This window comes from Pithys albifrons, chromosome 2 (assembly GCF_047495875.1).
Source record: "Pithys albifrons albifrons isolate INPA30051 chromosome 2, PitAlb_v1, whole genome shotgun sequence".
Lineage (NCBI taxonomy): Eukaryota > Metazoa > Chordata > Aves > Passeriformes > Thamnophilidae > Pithys > Pithys albifrons.
The window spans coordinates 21,852,840-21,874,804 of NC_092459.1; the positions used below are offsets into that span (position 1 = coordinate 21,852,840).

The window sequence follows — 21,965 nt, forward strand, 5'->3', positions numbered from 1 at the left end:
CTCCCACCGTATGTTATTTTATAAGTCTAACCCTGGACTCTGGTTCCAATAAGTAAAGCTTCGATCACTGGAGGCATTCCAGAAAGCTGGTGGGAACTCACAGTTGGATGAGTTCTTGGGACACCACACAAAACTGCAAAGCTTTCAGTCTAATATCATCACTGCATACACATTCACATGAAAAAAGGAAAGGGCTAATTGGTATTGGAATAAATTAATTGTTTTTCACCTTGGTTTCAGTTTTTCTGTTACTTTCAAGTGCATGGTTTTATAGGGGGGAACGTCAAACTAATTCTGACTTCGACTTTCACTGACCACATAACTTTTGTTGATGAAATGTGAAATGCATAGGGTATTCCTAATTTAGAGATGGGGGGTTTATTATTTTCATTTAAAAATGTGGTGTTTGCATGTACAAATTTGTACAGAGGTACAAATACAACTAATGAGATCCAAGTTATAAAATGTAGATGGCCTGCCTGTACTGAACTGCTCTGTGAATTTTTGGCCTGGACGAAGGAAAGAGGAAGAGCAGTCTTCTCCATAGGGTTGTACTTAAGCTGTTATTATATGTAATTTCACCCTGAGAGGTTAGATAAATTATGTTTTGTTTGGGGTTTTTTTTGTTCTTTTGTGTTTAGATGAAAAATTCTCTTTTATAGATGTTAATGATTTGGGCCTATGTACTTGCCAAAGTAATTATTTCATTTAATTCAGTTTTCTTGCAGACTTCCTGAAGTAATTCTACATCTCACTATAGTGTAGTAAATGTGGTGATATTTGAAGTATCATTGCTTACCATATTTCTTCAGATATTTACTTTTTTATTTTGTCTGCTTATTCAAAAAGTTAGAAAGAGCAAAGCTATAGCATTTTAAGGTAGACTGTTGTATTATTATTAGTATCTAGTTCATTTTCTTTGGCATTTCAAGTAAAATCTCATGACCTCAAATCTTTGATAGAGGTTCTAACTTAGTATTGCACAGCATTAAAAACAGTTTAAGCACAATGTGTTTTGTGAATTGGATGCAGGCAGATGGCCAAGGTAACTATACTGTAACTACTTGGATTTAAATTCTGTTATGTTGATTTTAGCAAAGATCATCTAGTAATTGCAAGAATGTGTGGAAATGTTTTTATAAAACAGATTCTTTAAAATGATGTGCTGAACTTCCTGCATATTTGTCAGTGTTTCTGAATAATGAATTATGGACTTTATTGATTTGATTTAGATACATACTCATTTTGTACTTAAACTCGCAAGAGTTTACTGGCAGCATGTGGAGTAAGACTGGCTTATTCTACAGTTTCTCTTCACAGATTATCACTGACCATCTTTATCACCAAAATTGGCCATGGATTAAAAAAACTCAGGAGTGAATAGTCATAGATACCTAAATTAATAATTTGTCCAGAGGATTCAGCTCTCACTGGAGCCTGTTTTCCTTTTTTCTTCCTTACAGTAATAGTTTGGTTAAGGAGAAGATGAGTTGGGCAGGAAAGGGATGACACTGTTTTTAGAGTATGTTTGGGAATTTGGCTCAACGAGAGTTGTGTTGAGTGGAATGTCCACACTAATATAGTTGCTGACACAACACTAGAATATTCGGTGCTTCATTTACAGAGTAAACATTTTGAAACATAACATAATTAGCTGTTTGATGTAACAGTTCACAAGCTAAGCAAACACTACCACCATGTTATGCTTCAAAATATTTACGTGATCCACATAACATTTTGCATAGACAGTTATCATTATTGTCGGTAAACCACAGAACAATGACTTCAGAAGGAGTGCTAGTAAATAACCTTTTATCTCTGTGTTCAATCAGGGAGATTCTTAGCAAATATTAAGAAATCAAGATAATGATTTATACTGAAATTTTCAACTCCTCAGAATGTTAGAGAATTTTAGAAACTATCATCTTACAGCATTCAGTAGATATTTTCATAATTTTAGATCAAAGTATGCTTTGCCCCGCAAGGGACTTCTGTACAAAATCAGGACATAATATGTAATCTTTTGAATTGATACTGCAAGCAGAAAGGTGTCAAAAGCAATATCACAATACTTTTGTTTAGAACTATGTCCGCATCATCTATCAGGAACAAATAGCACCAATAGATGGTTCTTTAAAAATGGACTGAAGAGTAAGGCAATGAAAAATAGGCTAGAACAGAAGAAACACCATTTTATTCTGATACTTCTCTATTAGAAAGATACATATCCTGTAGCAAAATAGTGAAAGTTTTTGCATAATGTGTTTTTTTCTAGAAGCCCTTCCAAGTAAGTGTGGAAGAGCTGTGTTCAGGTCATGAAAAGAGTTTGGGTTTATTTCCTTGTTTTCATTTTGATAGTACTCATATATTAAAATTTTAGAAATAGATTCAATTTTATACTTTTCAGCCCAATTTATTTTATATTCTTAAGTATGCTCTAGGTGGAAGGGGTCAACTGAAGCAAAAATGGATATGAAATACTGTTGTTAAGACTTGTGATGTTAAACCTGACATTTTTGTGTTCTTGTAATACCAATCTGTGTGTCTTGGCCTGGAAAATTAAAGACAACAGCTCATTTCTGTCACTATGAATTAGTTAGTAGCCAAGATGTTTGTTCACAGGCAAGGACAGATTTCCTCTTTGGTTCTCAAGTGCTGTATGTTCCCCACTCCCTGCTATATTTTCTGCTGGGATGGTGGGTAGATTAGGATTCATTATGTTCACTAAATTGATTTGTCCTTTGGAAGTAAAAGCTGAATAAGCATTAGGTGTGCTGAAAATTCTCTGTGCTTGTGCCTCACCTGCCAAATCTGTTTCTGATACAGAATGTCAGGAGGTGATGCCATGTATGTTTAGTATTTCTCAGCTAATTTGCTCAGCTGGACACACTTAAACAGTAAAGAAAATTGCTGTTTTGTCACTCATGAGCCACATTAAAATCATCACTGCTTCTAGGGCAGAAGCTATAAAAAGGGCTATTTTGTTGAGCAGCCTTTCTCTCACTCGTACCCTTTGGGATTTCTGTTTCATTTTTGACATGTGTTCATTAGAGCATACACAGTGTGCACACAGGCACACTCTCAGCTGAGAATTGAGATGGAAAATAAACCTTTTGTGATTTTGAGTGGAGATACTGAAGTTCCTTGGCGTGATGTTCCTTTTGTGAATGTAGTCCACTTTTCTTTCAAACACTGTAATTATTTATAATTTTTTCCCTTCTAGGACTTGAAATTTTAAAGCATGTGCTGACACCACGTGTGAAGGCAACTCATGTAGCCATTGACACAATGAAAGACTATCTGGATGCAGTGTATGATGTGACTGTAGCCTATGAAGGTACTGTGGACCACAAAGGGCAGAGAAAGCTGGCACCATCTATGACAGGTGAGTTGATGTCTATTGGACAGACTACAGGTATGCTTTTTAATATACAGAACCAACCTCAGGTGCTTTGTAATGTTCTGAAGATAATCTCCATCATGCTTCAGCCATCTTACCATACTTTGGTAGGGCATTGTTCTTCTAGGCTTTACTATAGTTACCTGTGACATTCCTGCCCTCTCCTTCCCTTCCCTGTTCTAATTCTGCATAGAAGTGCTCTTTGGAGTCAAAGTGAACTGCCGTAGGCAGCAGGTGCCGTTTACCTTCATGTTTTGTCCAGCACTGGAATTTGTCATTATCTCTTTCCCTCTGCTGTGCTAAAGATGTGTACAGGTACGTAAGTACATCAAATTGCTGAAACGTGTATTTTAAAGGGAAAATGTGTAGTAGTAGTAATATTTTACTGGCAATTTTTCAATTTGCTACACATACCCAGTGACCTTACAAACGCTCGACAGCATTTTATGGAAGTGGGCTTCACTTGCTGTAGTATTTTAAACCACCTACAGCATCTTAAGAGAATCAGGTAAATTAGTTTTATGTTCTTGAGTAATCTAACCAGAAAACAAGTGATGGGTTTCTGTTGGGGAAAACTCTGGGACAGTGCTCTCCTGGGTTTGCTGTTTATTATGCTTGATGGTGGATGGATAATTTGTTTTCTGAGTAATTAATTTACCTGCACTGTTACTGGATGGTCAGACATCATCTTTCTCTCCATTTGTAATTGATATGTTACTCAGCTGTATCTGCCTGACTGGCTGTTACTAGTTGGCTCAAAGTGGAACTTCTTGAGTCTTTTGCACTACTGATACCAAGTAGGGGATTAAAAAAGCTACAGTAGTTCCCCAGAGCTGTTCAGACTTTTGAGCAAGAGATCAGTGTTGACTGAGGGACCTGCAGGGTATTTCTTGGCTCATCCAATGTCACAGGGACTTGTTCCTTTTGCTGCTAAAAATAGTTCGTAGTGTGGCTGTTTCTGTGTCTTCATTATCAGGTGTAACTCCTTGAGTCACATGAGCTACTTCCAGGTACTTGTTGATTAGAAGTTCTGGAATTGTTTTGACATTTTCACCCTGTTTAAAAGTCTTTTGGAGAGGGGACCAATAAAATGTTAACATTGTATACTATTAACACTTATACATTGTACTGTAAGGTCTTAGGATGGTTTTACTTCATGTACATTTTGATTCTAATGGGCAGACAAAGTATCAAAAGTTTTAAGTGCGTTCAAGTATTTGAAATTAAGTATTTTTTAAATTCCTTATGACTGGGCATTCTCCCTCTTGTCCCATCACCCAACTCTTTTTAAGACCCCCTCAAAATAAATAGGATTGTTTCTCCTTCCCTGCAGCATATCTTGTTTCATGACTTAATTATTATGCAGTTTCAACCATTCTCATACTGAACTTCTCACTGCCTGATGGTTAATTAAACTATTAAAATGTCATTACCTAATGATAAGATGGCAAATGTTCACATTCCTTATAAGACCTCTTCACCTATTGAACCTTCCAGTTTGCATGAAGCATTATACAATTATGGAAAGGGAACCAACAAACTGAATTTCCCTGTTGACTGTTTCTTGTGTCTGGAGTCAGGCAGTAATCAGACAGTTTGGGGTGGCCACTCCACATCCAGCCTTTTGGAGCCTCTATGGCAGACAGTCCAAGCACATCTTTCAGCCAGGCTTACTTTCAGGGCTGGGCTAATTCCTTTCTCAGCCTTGGCTAAAAAGCAAGGCAAGAGTACAGAATGAAGTGCAGCCAACCAGTTGTTACCCATTACAGAGCAGATAAATGATACATCCAGCCAAGGTATTCCATGCTATTGTGGCAGTCACATGTATTCCATATAATATAAATTATGAAGATTAAGAACACTTTATGAATTACAGTGGGGAACATGGTTATCATTCTTTTAGGCCCTCCAGACAAAAGTGGGAGAGAAACAGTTTCTGTTCTAAGAGATCATTTCACCATTTGTCATCTAGAAGTCCAACAACTGGCCTGTTCATGAATACAACAAGAATTGCATTAGGTGTAGTAATGCATTTGACATTTTTTAGCAATATTGCTCTTTTACAGTGCTAAAATGAGTTATGCACACATGAAAAGGACATCTTATTTCATATGAACATTTCATATTTGTGTCAGTGCTCATTGTGAATTTTGTTTTTCATTCTCATTGGAATAAAATGGCAGTGCAATCCTGGTAATTTTTAAAAGATAAGGTTGACATCTTTTTCATTCTAGCAACTCTGATTGCAATTTATTACATGGAAAACAAACTTTTGATAAACTCAACTTTACTTGAGGACTTTATTTCCCATACTATGACATTTCCCATGTGAATGAAATCTGAATTCCACACAGATATAGTGTATTTCTTGAAATGCATTTTACTTTCAGTTCTATAAATCTCAGTTCCTCAGAAGAGCCTGTGCCACTTCTGGAGAAACACCTACTTACTTAGGACATAGTCAAGTCTTGGCTGCTGTGTTCAGCAGTAAATAGAGCAGGTCAAAGGGAACATTTTAGTGACTGTGGGGAGTACTATCATGCTTTGAGAAATTGTGTTAGCAAACTGCAAATGGGGAAAAATGCTGAAGAAAAAGTGAATTGCATTTTGAATTTTGTAATTTGCAGTTCTTAGTTTAAGTTGTCTTTCTTAGTCAAATTGGATATTTTTTTTCAGTCCAGCAAACTTAAATATCATGATGTTGACTTGCTCAACAGGATTAAAACAAGGCAGAGCATACTGGCAACTGGAAAATAAGACATTCACCATCAGAACAACAGTGAATACTAGACATCCCTGATAATGTGGTGCCATTTCAGAACAGGCAAATTATTATAGTATATCCTTTCAAATATGTTGAACTTTGTCACTATTTATGCATTTTAATGTTTTGTTGGCACTTTCCAGCTGCAAGTTGTTTGTTTTAGTAGACACAAAGTTCGCTGGTCTTAGGGGCTAAGATTAGATCAGCTTTAGACTGGGATGTTGCTTTCTGCTGTTGCTTCACATTCAGTTGGGACCAATGGATGCAATTTTTTTCCCTACCATTTATTCATTATTCATTCCCTTTTGTTACAGCAAGTTTGGATCTTGGTGCATTTCCAGTGGAATTTTTTCCTCCACATGGCAGCCTTTCCACAGAATAGTGATTTCCCACAGATTGCTCCCCTCTCACTACTGAAGATGGCTTGTCCAGGTCATTAATGACAGAACCTCATGGTCCTGCATGCGGAGGACCACACTGCTAGACAGTGTTTATTTGTGATCATTAGGTTAAGATGCAAATCATGGTATGGACACAGTGGCACAGCTGAAGTGCATCTGTGCATCTGAAGTGTGTCTGAAGTGAATTCTGTGAAAACTATTTCGGAGTGAAAAGGAGGAAGAGAAACTCTTGCACTGAATTTGTTGATACTGTTTTACTACACTGTCATCAAGTTAAAAGAGTAAGTTTGGGAAGAAAGAATGAGGTCCTAGTTTTCCCCCTGCTGAATAAATATCTTAAGCGTTCACCTCCAGCTTTTTCTGGTGTAAAGGGGCAGGTCTGGTGGGACATGGGAACTGTTATCATTCTTGCACCTGAAAGAGCATTATATACACATCTCCATCTTTATTATTCTGCCTGAAGGCTTTACCATAACCAGATGGTATTTATCTGGCCATGGTAGATGAAAGAGTGTGTGAAATAGCAGCATGTGACAATGATAAACACTGAATAAAAATAGCAAGTATATATAGACTCTGTCTTAAAGAAGTCAGAGGAATTCCTGAGAATTACTGACTCTGCTGTATATCAGTTCCAGAACAAACACTATGAAAGCATATATATGTGTGCATTTCTGAAAATCTGTACATCACTTTGATCAGTATAATCTGAGGAGGTCAGACTGGCCCAACTTCCCTAGGGGAAAATACACTTTTCCAAAACTTGCACTTTTGTTAGGACCCAGTTAGACAGTGAAGTACGAGAAAATAGAAAAGAAACTGTACCAATAGAAAACAGGTTTTGTCTGGACTGTTGTCCAAATTTGATCTCATCTATTGTCTTTCAAAGTCCAAAGAATGATAACAAGCACTTGCTTATAGATGCCTTGAAAGAATTAAAAAGCTAAATTACTAAACTGATAAACAGTAACAGGAATGTAAACCAGTCCAGACTAAGTTCTGTAGTGATGAAGTGGCTAATAATATGTTCAGATCTCTGTTAGCTGTCATGTTCTTACTGTGTGAAAGAATACTGAAAAGTATTTGTTTTAGAGTAACTAAAGAAAGAATATAGATTAGAGCTGAGGCTGGACATCAGCACTGGTGAAATTTGTACCATGTGTACAATGGCTTTTTAGTACGTACAGCAAGTCTCACATCAAGAACTTGTCATTCTGCATCTATTCTAACAGAATTTAAGGCATAACTACCTTTCATATTTCAAAATGTAAATTTCGTTGACCTTTTTGGAGGAATTTTGATTAACAACACTAGTTGGCAGTGTAGTTCTGTGGGGGTTGGGCTAGAGGTCCCTTCCAACCCTAACAGTTCTGTGATAGTCTGTCATACTTTTTTACTTTCTAGGAAACCCCTAGGTTTATTTTGTGCAAAAGGTTAAAATAAGACTTTTTTAATTATTTCACTAGGTACCACAAAGTAAGTAAACTGTCGATCCGTTTTAACTGAATGCATTTTCATTTGTCCCCTGTAGGACTAGATCTGTCATCTTAGACACCCTGTAATTCCCTATTAGACATAGTTTGAGTAAGATGAAAACCTACCTGTTAATTTGTGGATGACTTATTTGAAATGGCACTGTCAACACACATATGGGACATATACATCAATATTCTGCAGATAAGGACAGTCTGGATAAATGAAAAGTATTTTCATACTGTAAGGGTTAAACATTGTACTTCTACTCAAAACCAACAACGTTTCACTGAATAGCAGCATCAGTTTATGCGAATGTATGCAAGCCTTGTTGTAGTTCTTCACAGAGCTCCAGAATCAGAGAAAATGAAGGTCAGTTTGAGCATGAGTAGCACCTTTGTTTCTTTACCTATTTCAAAACAAGGGCACAAAGATTACTGTATTTCAAGTTCCTGTAGCCCAGTTTCTTGTCTCTACCAACAACCAAACTTGCATGCCTAAGAAAGAATGCAAGATTAAGGCGAGCCTAAATGATTCTTCACTTTCCCAATTCACAAACATCTGCGGGTGCTGCATCTGTGTGTTAATAACAACCCCTCAATGAGGGTAATGACTCCTTACAACATCCCTCCGAGCCCCAAGTGTGTGTTCTCTGATTGTAGACCAAGACCTCGTGTATCTCAGTTATTCCCAAGCAGTTCCTATTGAAGGTAGGCATCTCTAGCTTCCCTTTGGGAATTTGTGATCTCAAAGCACACAGTCATCAGAAAACCTCTGCTACACAAAGTGGCTCTTGAAAGTATTTACACTGGAGATTGAGTTTCCTTGCACCCTGGACCTCATGCACATGTGAGAGGAAGCATTCCACTCCCCAGGCAACATTTATTTACAACAGCTTGAGGAACTCCTGATCTTTATGCAAAAGTGTATCTGACCCCTGAGGATAAAAAAAACAACTTTAATTTTTTCACACTATCAGGTTTGGCCAAAAATATTTTGCTGCTTTGAGAGCCTGTGTTTATTTTTCCTTTTTTGTGTATTACAGTGCTTTTCTTATGTTTGTGGTACTGTTCTCTGTTTATCAAAACAGATTGTCTGAAAGAAAAGCAAAAACGTCAATACTAGCAGTATTGGCATAGTTCCTAACAGATCCTGTTTTTTTGCTAGAGAGAACATTGTTTTGAACTGGTCTGCTCCTTGTATCTTTTCTTGCCTTTTTTTTTAATTGCATGGTTCAACTTTTTTTTTTTCTCCTCACTTCTGAAACTTTAAATATGTTCCAAGGAAGACACAGGTATCTTCTACATTTGCTCATTTCCAGTTACCACTGGTGGGATAACCTTTAGATGTAATCCACAGATTTACCCTGATCCAGGTTCTGTTTCTGGCAGCCTATTGATCAAAACAGTTACGCTTTTGTGGGAAACCTCCTGCTAACTTGGCCAACATACAATATTCACTTATTGTTATAGAGCAGTACAAAGGCCAGAGTGCATCTGTTAGAGTAACAGATTAGAGCCACTTCAGTGAACTATAAAGTGCAAGAAGTGTGGGTCTTCTTAAAATGCCATCTTGGATCAGCAAGACATCTCACAGTGACACTGCTGCTCTCCAGTGCTTATATCTCTATAGAAAACTACATGTACCATATCCTAATAAAAATTTTTAAAGTTTCTTTAGATTTCGGCATCTTCAGGAAGGTACAGTGATCATTTACCCCTGAATTTGCAGAATTTGTAGAGCTACAGTGCTTATCTTCAGGATTTTTATATACAGATATGTTTGGGTTTTTTCAACTGTCATATACTTCCTTTTCTTCCCTTCTCCAAACTGAAAATCAGCCTTTTTAATGTCTCCTCTTTTTGTAATGCAGAGGCTTTTTCTCCTTAAATGTTTTAGTCTTTTCTGTGGCCTTCTCTGAGTCTACTACATCCTCCTTCAGCTACAGACATCAGAACTGCACACAATATTTAAAATATGGATTCATAATATTTTTCTGTATTTGCAGAGTGACTCTCTTTGCCCTGTTCTCAATGTCCTTCCTGGTGCTGGGCAGTATTTGGGGGATTTGGGACTGCTGCTGCACGATTGAGAAGATGGCGTCAGGGAAGGGACAGTAATTCCCAAATTGTAACCACCAATTCCAAGTTAAGCATCATGTATAATCAGGGTTTCAGGGTTTTTTTTCCCCCATGTTTGTTTACACTAAAGCTTCGCTGCCCCATTTTCATGGTTCAGCTTTGAGGTCCTTTTGGAGTTCAGTCAGCATTTGACTACTCAAAAGAGCTTAGGGGCTTCTGAAAAAAAATGTGAAATGCTGGAGAGTTCACTATTTGCTCCCTTCAACTCATCAGTGATGACACAGTCATCAGTCCTACTACCGATCCCTGGAGGACCCCAGTTGCCGAATCTTTTCCATCCTTAAGTCCTTCCATTTGCTTCCTCTTCTGTAAGCAGCTTTGGGTCTATAAAACATCGTTTCCTCTGATCCCATGGCAGCTTAATTTCTTTAATAGCCTTCAGTGTGCAACCCTGACAGAGGCTTTATGAAAATTCAAATGTATCATGTCCAGTGAGCCCCCTTTATCCGCTTGCTTGTTGACACTTTTAGAAATCCAGTGAATTGCTAAGACAGGATTTCTCTTGACAGAATCCATTCCAGCTATTTTTCGACAGACTGTGATTATCTCTGCACTTAGTAATCTTACAGACCCTGCTGTCTTACCCAGGGATATAAGACTCTTTGGTTTATATTTCCCAGCATCATCTCTAAAACTTTCATTTGCGGAAGGGAAACTCCCCATTTTTCTGGCACAATGGTTGTTTGTGATGATAGGTTTACACATCTTTGTTTTCAAAGTCCACATTCGAGAGCTTTTGGATGAATGCTGTCTGGTCTTGGTGACTTCCTGACATCTAACTTGTTTATTTAGTCTAATACTTTCTGTCTGTGTACTTATTGATCTAGTTCCTTTGAGTGATCTGGTACACAGAATGCAATGGGTGTAGCAATCAAGCATTTTCATCAAAAAAGAATAACGGAAGCAGAACTTCTCTTGCAATGGTTCATACTTTACCACAAGTACTGCTCTTCACAGCTTTGTCATGCAGCAGTCCCACTAGTGACCTAGCTGCTTTCAAGTTTCTTTTTGGTCCTCTTAAGTTTATGCTTAACATTTGGCATGAGCAGTTTCTTGGTTTTTCCTTATTTGGACAAGATTTCCATTCCTTAAGGAGGAAAAGAAGGTAGGAGTATAGTGGTAGCCTCCTTAGTTTTCCCATAAAGCCATACAGCTATTTTTCAAACCCACACAGACTTTTCCTTTTGCAATGTTACACATCTTTTATGCGGGTTTTTATTGCAAGTTTTTCTGGGGTTTGGTATTTAGTGTTTTGGGGAGTTTTTTACCAGGTTGTTTTCATTTGGACTGTTTCTTTTAGGGTATTTTGACACTTTGTCTTCCCTCCCATTACATAGTTCTTTAATTCATAGCAACGTTAAATGTGGAAGAGACCTCCAAGATTGTGAAGTCCAGCATTTGACTGAATACCACCATACACACTCAACCATACTGCAAAGTGCAACCTCGTTTTTTGAACACTTCCAGGGATAGTGATTTACCACTTCCCTGGGCAAGTGTGTTTCAATACTTAATGACTTTTTCAATGAAGAATTTTTCCCTAATATTCAACCTGAACCTGCTCTGGTGCAACTTGAGGCCATTTCCCCTTGTCCGATTGCTAGTTGCCTGGGAAGAGGCCAACCCCCAAAAATTCTGTTTTTCTATGCTGGATTCTTTCTCTGTAACACTGAAATTAATTCTATTGTGGTTCCAGAGCACTTCTTACTAACCCTGTGCACCACTAAAGATCACAAAACAATTTGGTTGGTTGGCTTTTTTGTCCCACTCTGGTGCTTTTGTCCAGTTGGTTGGTTTGGTTTGGTTTGTTGGTTTGTTTTGGTTTGGTTTTACTTGGGCTTTTTTCCCCATTCATTCTGATGAAGTATCGATGCAGTTCAATAAGGGTAGCTGAAATCACGCTCCTGGTGTCAGTCCTGAACTTGCAGGTCTCAGTCTGGCTGCACAGTTTCTGTTCACTATTATCGAACTTACTGGAAAGTCATTTAATATATTTATTTAATATATATTTTGTTAAGAGTGAGGTTTCCATCCAGAAGGATTTTATTGTGCTTCTGTCTCCTTATTATAGAAAGCTATTATAGTTTATATAATCTTTCACACGCAGTGCTATTCCCTGACGTGTAAATCCTCTTCTGTCATTCCTAGAAATCTGGTAGCCTGGTAATGTCACATGCTCCTGCAAGGCCCCTGGGATACCTGTCTTACAGGGGCGATCTCTTGCTGCCACTAATTATTGTTCTGCATTCATATTTAGGCTTCTTGGTTTAGTACAGAGGCACTTCTGAGTTTCGCCCTTGCATTGAATTTTAGCCACATGCACCTCATGTTCCATATGAACAGCTTGCTTTTTCTGCCCTTCAGCCTTCTTAACTGCCAGCCAAAACAGTCTCAATTTTTTCAGATTTTGCAGCTTAATAATAATTGGAGTGCATCCCATTTCTCACTTCAAAACATACCCCAGCTCCTAGATCACTTACTTCTTACACTGTGCTCCTTCCAGATGTGTGGGAGCTCTGATCTCTGTGCATGTCAGGCCTTGCGCAGGGGACTGGCAGTATTCCTGAAAGGGCTGTTCCTCAGGTGCCAGGCTTTTCTCCTTGCTGTGAACTTTAATCTAGCCAGCACAACATCCCCTCCATGCCTCCCTACATCAGCAGCACCTGCAGGACTGGTGCTGCCTGCTCCTTCACTGCTGCCCAGGTTAACTCTTCTGAGCAACCTTTGCTGTCCCTGGATGTTTGCTTTCCTGTCTGGTGCCACTTTGCTGTACTGCTGCTTTATTTTGTTAGAGCAAGCTGTGAAACAGTTTCCTGTCAACTCAACTTGAAGTGATGGAACACATGAAGCTGAGAAACAGCGCAGCACTTAAATTTGTTTTGCTGTTTAAGTGTTAATTCAGTGTATGAAGTAAATGGCAGTGGAGAGATGGGATTACTTTTTTTGAGAAGGAGATAGTTTACAAACTGCTTTGGTAGCTGAACACTAAAGTCCAGACTAATGAAAATTTAAAAAGTGGAGAAGAAAGCATCTACAGTTCAGAGAGGAATGTCTTTGCTTTCATGGTTTTGCCTGTGAAACTATACTCACTGCAACAAACAATGTTCTCATTCAGAAGGTACACACTTTTACACATTTGAAATGCTAACTAGAATAAATATACGTTATTCAGGTTTCACATTCCTTTGATACCACTATCAATTTATCACAAACATTACTGAAATCTGTTAAAACAGGAGAGAATTGTGGACTCTTTAGTGAACACAACAATGTCAAACTTCAGTTTGTCCTTTCTTAATTTTGAAGGACTTTGGCAATAATTACATTGCAGTAAAAGAGCAATGTAGGAGGTTGAAATCTGAGCTACTTTATTGCTGTCGTATTTAAAGTGCATACAAAAATAGACTTCATTAGTAATTGAAAACTGGAGTATCTGTTTAAGTGTAATGCCACTGTCACAACTTTCTTAAGGAGCAAGGCAAATGGTTTGGAATGGTGGAATGAACTTCTGTGGCAGCATTAAGGGGAAGGTGGTCTGAGGCCCTTTGTATGTCCCTTCTCAGTTAAGATATATCTGTGCTTTGGAGCTTCTCTCTTTCCTCAGTTTCCCTGGCAATGCTGGTAATTCCTCACAGAATTGGCTTTTGAAGGTGAGGAGTTGAGAACTGTTAGCATTTTGTGGGAGCCCCAAACATGAGTTTGCAATTAAAAATCTTGTGAATCCAGTTCCTTTCCTGGAGGCTGTTGCAGCTCATTCATTAATCCTAATTCTGCACTGAATCCTTCAGCCCTGTGTTAGTGTGAATCCTGTCCCACAGAAGGAAAGACAGTGTCACAGTTTAAAAAAAAGCTCAATCCACCTTATTTTCAATTCCTTCCTTCTGCTGTGGTTGGTCACTGGAAGCATCATAAACATTCTGCACATGTATCTCTTATTTAGCCAGATAGAAAGTTTTATTAGGAAATTATCTCCCACACAAAAGTCAATCCACTTGGCTCCCACACAAGTTGTTTGTTTAACCCAGTTGGTACATGGTTCTTGATTGGCTAATGCTGTCCCCAACATAATGTTTGCTTGTAATGCATGATTTGCACTAATGTTTTGTCTCTTGAAGGAAAGTTCAGGCTTGCTTGTTCCTGCTGTTAATTGTAACAAATTCAGGCAAGTTTAGGAATATGAAAAGCCTGTCAGATGTTGGCCTTAAGGGCTAGTGTCCCTGAAGTTGGATGTAATTTGAACATAATAAATTGCTTCAATAAGATTTTGTTTCTTAGCTTAATTACATAAGTCTTTTGGGAGTTGAGCTAATGTGAAATTAAGGGTCATGGGACCACCACTAACCTTTAGAGGTTGTGGTGATAAAATCCAGCTGTTTCTTCTCAAAATCAACCTCAATATGTTGTCCTTATCCACTGGTGTCCTTATGTGATTGCAGTGACATTGTAGTTTGGGGAAAAAAAAGTTGGATTAGTTGCATTAAACCCTGACATGAATTGGATAATTAAAGACTAGTCAGACTCCCTGACATGCTTGATTGCGTGCATTACAATGTTATCTGCAGATGTCCTGGATGCCCAGACTGTGGATAAAAGGGCAATGGATGTGTGGGAATCATGACCCTCTCCTGGGGAGCACCTGCAGTAGCAGAACCCACAGCCCTCAGCAAGGCTGTACTAATTTCAAACTGCAAGGGAGAGTAAGGCTGTGGAAGAAAGCATTGGGATTTACAAAGGTGGGAAATTACAACAAAGTTTTAGGATCTTCACCTATGGGGACTCAATTTAGACTATTTGAAGAAGACCTGAGTGGGAAGTGGTAGGAATCAACTTGCATAGGAACTTGGACATAAGGTAGAAAGCCAAGAGCAACTCAGATATTTGTGGAGGGTTCTTTGCTGTCCAAGCAGATTTGTAGAATTGCTCCATTTCAGCTTGGGGGAGAGAAAGTGTTTTTCTTCAAATGCTTATATCTTGAATTTTGATTGGCTTATAATATTCCTTAATTTATAACTGAGGTTGTAAGTAACATCAGTAAAAACTTACTTGTTCCTATGCAGAACAACCTGTGTGCTATGAAGCAAAAGAAACATACACTATAAAATGCACAGAATGTTTCAAATAACTTTTAAAGCTGGATCTTTAGCTCTAGCTAAATATGCATACCATAGTTGTTTTTATAGGAGTCTAGTACAAAAAAAGACAGTATCATCTGGCTTCCAGGCATTTGTGTTCTAGATACAGTTTTGCATATTGTTGGAATGTTCTACTTAATAGTGATGCCACTCAAAAGCGGATTTGTACATCAGTGAACATCATAAGCGTTTAAGACACGGATAATACATCTGTCATTTTAAAATATTAATAGTATGCGTTTAGGTACTCATACAGTCAATGACCTTCATGTAGTGACCTGGATAGTATCGCCAGAGAAACAGACCTGGAAAGCAAAAGGAAAAACCTGCTTTTAGATAAATGAACACTGATGTCTACATGTACCATCATTCCAGACTCCACGTACTTAAGTTTCCTGCCATCTAACAGCTGTGGCTGGAAGGTTCTACCAGGAACCTCTTTGTGACAGCTGTGTGTGTTGCTCCACGGCTGAGGTGGACTCCTGCCTGGTTGGAGCCCTCAGCCTGTGCCCCAGCTGATGGTGGTACCATTTGGTGAAGGGCTCTCTTTGCATAAGCTCTAAACAACCCCACACAGCACCTCACAGATTTCTGCACCAAAGTGCCGTAAGACTTTAGTGATTTCTTATCTCTTCTCCTTCCCTCCCCCTCTGCAAGCACACACACAGACACATTTGCATGAGCAGGCTTTTAAAATTCCTTAAGGCAATTTCTAGTATATGATAAGGAGTGCTTTTACAGCAAAGTCCTTAAAAATCAGTAATCCTGTAAAGATGAAAAATAAATACAGGGATATCTGCTTTGGCAGACAACAATAAATATGTACATGCCACAGCAATTATTTTGCACATTCATTCCTCAAGATACCCCTAACAGTTACGGGTCAAAGTCTTCTGTACATCTGCACTGCTGTCCAAAAATGTCAACAACCTAAAGGGACCACCCTCTCTGTGTTACATTTGTTGCATATCTGGACAGCACTTCTGGTCCCTTTCCAAAGTATCAGAATTTCTGAGGGCTTCCATCCTCCCATCTTGCGTCTCTGTACAGCCAGGGACGGTGTGGTTACTGCAGCACCCCTTGTTGCTGATAAATGCAGGTGATTACCAATACACACTGCACAAGATTTCACAATGGTTGCAATAAGCATAGGGTTCTACAATGTGCAGCATATCACAATAGTCATGCACAGTAATTTTGCCACCTATTAGTTGTAAGAAATCCCACAAGGCTATTTGAGTAATGGAGTTTTGTTTTTCATTAATGCTTGCTTGGTAAATTTTTCTAGTGACAAATTGAGGAAATGGAGGAGGGAGATTGCAATAGAACTGTCTCAAGCTTTTTAAGACATAAGAAAAATGAAGGATACAAAATGGAAAGCAGCATTTAGTTCTGAGTCTCTTGCCCTATTATACTTTTAAATTATGGGTTATAGCTTCTACTGAAGCATGCTTTCTCCTGGAGATGCTTTAGGAAATCACTGTAATTCCAATTCAGGACCAAACAAAATGTAGATTTTAAAAAGGACAAGCAAAGAGGACTAACAACTTTAAACAAAACTGAGTGAAACATAACTTTACAACATCAAAGTTACTGCACCCCACACTACAGAATGAGTAGATTGCTGCTGAGGTAGAGCATCATGTTTTCAAGCACAACATTTTACAGTTAGCAGGGTGCAATTTACGACTATTCTTCCATGTTGCACATGATCAAGGTCCACTATTTGAAGTGTGTAGGCCGAGGGGTTTCTAAGTTCAGTGAGGTGCTCAGGATCTGGACGTAAGGAGGGGAGGCTTTTGAGTACTGAAGTTAGGTTTCCAAGGCACTTACAGTCAGATGTTTTTTCATGTATTTTAGACAAACAAATGCCCTACAGTGTTTTTGTGACTCAGTCCCGTTGTTTTGCTCTTTTTTAGAGTTTCTTTGTAAGGAATGCCCAAGAGTTCATATTTTCATTGACCGAATTGAACTGAAGGACATTCCAGAAGAGCAGATCTATATGAGAAGGTGGCTTCATGAACGTTTTGAAATAAAGGATAAGTGAGTAAAAATATGTAGAACTTTTCTGTTTCAAAAATCTGTCTTGCTTCTTTTATATTAACAGATGATTTCCATGTTACCAACAGTACCAGCTGTAAGGCTCTCTGAAGAAAGCTGATGTTGGTATTCCTATGCATATATCATATCATAACCTCGTGGTTAAATCTTTTGCTCAGGAGGTTGAGATTCCTGGGGTTTTGACCTTCCTTAAATTGAAGAGGTGTGAGTCCATGTTCCAGGCAAGACTCTTATTCATCTGAATGCTGTCCATTTATCTGCTTGTAGTTGAGTCCTGTGCAGCCAAGAATGTAAGATGTCTGTGGTAGGCAAGCAAAAAAAAGCAGTGTGATTCTGTCCTTGTAGTTAGTGTTAAATTGGAGTTAGAGGGGGCAGGTCTTGATCTAATCTCTTCTGCCAAAATCGTTTACACATCTGTCATCCTGACAGTGACTGGATAAAAACACTATTAACCCAAAAATCCCTACCTTTGCTGGGAAAATGAGGCGAAGTAGAAGTTCCATTTGTCCATTTTTAAATTGTGGCAGAACTAAAGTACCTGGCTCCCCCCAGCATCTCCCAGTAAGGTCACTATTGAGCATATGCAGCAGATCCTGGAGGATGTTGTTCTCTTGAAGGACTTTGTGCCTAAATATGGGATTTGAATATTGTTTGAGAGATAGTGGTTTAGTTTGCCTCATCTGAAGTCCAACTTAAGGGAACTGCAACTGTTTACTTTCTAAATCCTTGAACGCTTTGTGTGAGACAGATGTTTCCTTGGTTCTTCAGTTATGTTCGACTTGAAATTGTTCTGCCAGTCTCAGACTACATGGAAATAGAAAATGGATTCATTTCTCCTATGAACTTCGAATTCATGTAAAAGTTAACATGACTGTCTTTAAGCATGGCACAGTTACTAAAGTGTCTTAAACATTTAGAATCACTAAAAATTTTTCTGTACTTTGAAAGGAAGAAAGTCTGAATTTAATTTATATAGACATGGAGCTGGTACATAGAATAAGGCTGTCCAGTGTCTGTCCCTTTAGTTATCTGGTGAAGGCAAACAAAACTGAACCCTGATTATCTGTGTCTCACTGTAGACTCGTGTTCACTGGAACATCTTTCCTGGGACCCAATCAGTCTGTCAGGCAAATTTAGAGATAGTTAAAACCCCAGAATTTCACATCTGTTTATTCCTACTTTTTAAAAGTAGGAGAAAAAACGTTACTTCTAAACCAGTGCTGTAGCATCTTACTCTTGCATGTTTAGCTTCCAATGTATTTAGCATCCCTCATTGTTTATTATTTTATGAAGATACTTATGCCTTCTCCTTTGGTGTTCAGTGATTACCTGTGTGTTATTTTGCCCTACAATATTGCCTGGTGCTCTGGGCTTTTCTGCTAAATGCTGAATGAAAAGGATTCTTTTCAACTTTTATATTCAGTGTTAAAATTGGTCCCTAAGGAAAATACGCCTTTAGTGCTTAAAAGTGTTCAGGTTGAATACTTTGACGTGCAACATATTCGTAAGGTGTACTCATTGTTTAAACTTGTTACAGATGAGCTGCTACATATGGTGAGATCCTTTGTTAAATAATGTGTGATTAGAAGCAGTTACTGGATGAAAATAAGTTGCTTAAAATGCTCCTGTATGACTTTGACTGACCATCTCCTTCTCTCTGCTTGTAGGTTACTAATAGAATTTTATGATGCAAAGGATTCTAAAAGAAGAAATAAGTTCCCTGGAAAAAGTGTTCATTCCAAATTAAGCCTCAAGAAAACTTTGCCATCTTTGCTGTTTTTAGGTGGCCTAACTGCTAGTATGCTTCTGACAGAATCTGGAAGGAAACTTTATGTAAAAACATGGATATATGGGACTTTAATTGGCTGCCTCTGGGTTAGCATTAAACCATAAGCAGATGTTAGTCTCCAGTCAGTGAAATGTGCAGTCTTTTCTTGCACATTGCACCAAACTTTTTCCTGACTTTATAGAAAAAAAGTGTAAATAAAGCCTTATTGGTCGAATATTGGAAATAATAGATTATGTGACTTAAGCCTCTGTGTGGTTGGTCTGGGGAAAAGAAATGTAGATTTTCAAATTTGCTACTGATTTTTGCTAGAATAATGACAGATAAACTGAGTCATATGATAAATTGCTTTCCCCATGAACTAACAGCCATCTCTTCTGCAAATTTTAAGAAGTATGAGTTACACATAAGGGTGTCTTAAGTGGACCTGTGAATGTATTTACAGAGCTTAATTTAGAGTATATATTTATTCTTCTGATATTCATGTTGAATTTTCGTTACTCTTTGATGCATTGCAGCTCAGTTGCATCTATCCCAGCTGTATTTTGCAAATACAATCAAAACAACTGTTTTTTTTAATTTTGCTTTTCAGTTTTAGCTAAATACTGTGTTCTTAAAAGGGACTGCATAAGCTGGCAAATCATGGGATGATACCTGAAGCAGAATAAAATGTTCCTGAGAACTACTGTTCATGGGGAAGCAGCTCTGTTTATCTAGTGCATGATTTTTGATTATATTGCAGTATCAGGTGATTATTTTACACATGCAAAACATTAAGCTGTACTGAGCAAACAGCTTATTTTGCACACCTCGTGTTTGTGCATAAAAGGAATGTATGCAGTATAACAAAATGTTAAGGTTTTGTTTCTGGCCTAACCAGACTGTAGCCTCCCTTGTGTTTGTTCCCCCTACCACCTCGAGCGTTTCAGCTGAGCTCACAGAACTTTCATGTGTGTGTGCCATAAGCAGAAATCTCCTGTTACCTCACAATTTTCTGGAAGCAACCTTTATAGTGTGGGTAGTGCACGGAATTATTGTAACTTCAGGAGAGTAAGGGTACGGTAACGAGGAACCTTCAGGTGTTCCTGCTAAATCCCAAGCATGTGCCTTTCCCACTAATCTGATTTAGCTTGATGTTTCATAACCTGGCAGTCATTTCCGTGCTGTAGTATCACAGTAGATTCACAGTCGTTTTAGGCAATGCAGACTGCAGTTGGATTGAAGTTACAGGGTTGATGTATATGATTTGCACAGTAGACTAGTAGTAAACAAAATGCATATCCTGTCAGTATTTCACTTGCTCAGAATTATACTTTAAAAAGAAATTCAGCAAACTCTGACTTACCAGAAAGTCTGTGATTCCCAAGGCTGGTATTTTTGTTGGGGAAAAGCCATTTCCTGATATCAAGGGAACAGTCTATATGTATAGCAATGGGGTAGGAAAGAGGATGTATTTATCTTCTTCCATTAGGGAACTGGACTCCCTGTATCAAAATGAAAGAATTAGAGAATATTTTTATATAACACTTGCAAGCTTTAAATGTGCATCTCTCTCTAGCTTCAGTATGATTTGTCTTGCTTTAGAGTCCATTGTGAGTTAAACATCTCTTAAAATTATGTCTTAGATTTTCAGATTCCATTGTTGCCAGTTAATTAAAGATACGGCTTTTACTGTGTGTTTTCTTTTTTCCTTTTTTTTTTTCAACCTTACAATTACAGTTCCACCTTAAAATCATTCAGTACAACTTTCAGTTTGCAGTTCTGTGTCCTTTCATAATAGATTTTGTCACCGGAGTTATTTATATCTGTGATTGATTCAGGATATGTTGATGAACCATTTTAAAAACAATGACTGGGAACAATGTTGAAAAACAGTATTGTTATGAGGCTGTGAAACAGAAAAAAAAAAGGCCATTTTATGTAACAGCCAAACATGCTTATATGTAGTTCTTCCCATTCTCATCTGACTGTTACCAGTGGGTATAACCAGAAAGCAGTGTTCCTATGTTAGTGTGATTTTTTTTCAGTCATGGAATGAAATTTTACTCTGACAGGACTAAATTGCTTTGTAACAGCTAAGAATAACATTTAATTATACATCAAAAATAAAAGCAAACCGCTTAATTCATTTATAGGAAAACAACTGCTATTTTGGAGAGCCGAATTACCATGAAATACTGGATCTCTCTTACTGTTTAAGTACCAGGAATATAATTGCCACTGTGCAACAAACAAACAGGATGTTTACTTTGAATCTTATTCTCTTTGTTAATCTTTTCTTTTTCTTGCCATTCATTTATAAAGTTTTGAGACTGTAATTTGCTGATGTATTTGGCATTGGGAGTGTCACATGCTATTTCTAAATATGCACTGATATTAACTTGAAATATTTCTTCATTAAAATAAGAAGAGCCAATGCTCATTCAACTTTTCTGTCCTGTCTACTTGTTCAATTTTTCTGTACTTTTCATGTTTGTAACTTGGTTAATAGGAACTGCTTACACAAAGGCTACGAGTGTGGGTTTAAGTCCTTGATGGAAAGACTTGTGTGAGAAGCAGTCAATTGAAAGAAAACAACTTTGTGAGTTTTTTTCCCATGGAGCTAGTAATGTGTTAGAATTGATTTGTGCTTGTTTCAATGCAACACACCACCAGGTCACTCATATTGCAATAGCTTTTCACCCATGAACACCTGCACTAACTTAACAAGCTTATTAATGTTCATTAATGTGCAGGACCACAGTTCTGTCCAGGAATTGGCCTTAATGGCAATTGGCCTTGGTCTGATGACACTGGCAGAGAGTGTG

At 38.0% G+C, this 21,965-nt stretch overlaps 1 protein-coding gene across 1 annotated transcript in view; it reads left to right on the plus strand.

Annotated features, from left to right (window-relative positions):
- Positions 1-21,589, plus strand: part of AGPAT5 (1-acylglycerol-3-phosphate O-acyltransferase 5) — a 52,931-nt gene extending 31,342 nt beyond the window's left edge. The window contains exons 6-8 of the mRNA XM_071548455.1: positions 3,224-3,385; positions 17,231-17,354; positions 19,040-21,589. Of these exons, the coding sequence (XP_071404556.1) occupies positions 3,224-3,385; positions 17,231-17,354; positions 19,040-19,265 (512 nt within the window). The 3' untranslated portion in view covers positions 19,266-21,589. The remainder of the gene's footprint in view (positions 1-3,223; positions 3,386-17,230; positions 17,355-19,039) is intronic.
- The last annotated feature ends 376 nt before the right edge of the window (positions 21,590-21,965 follow it).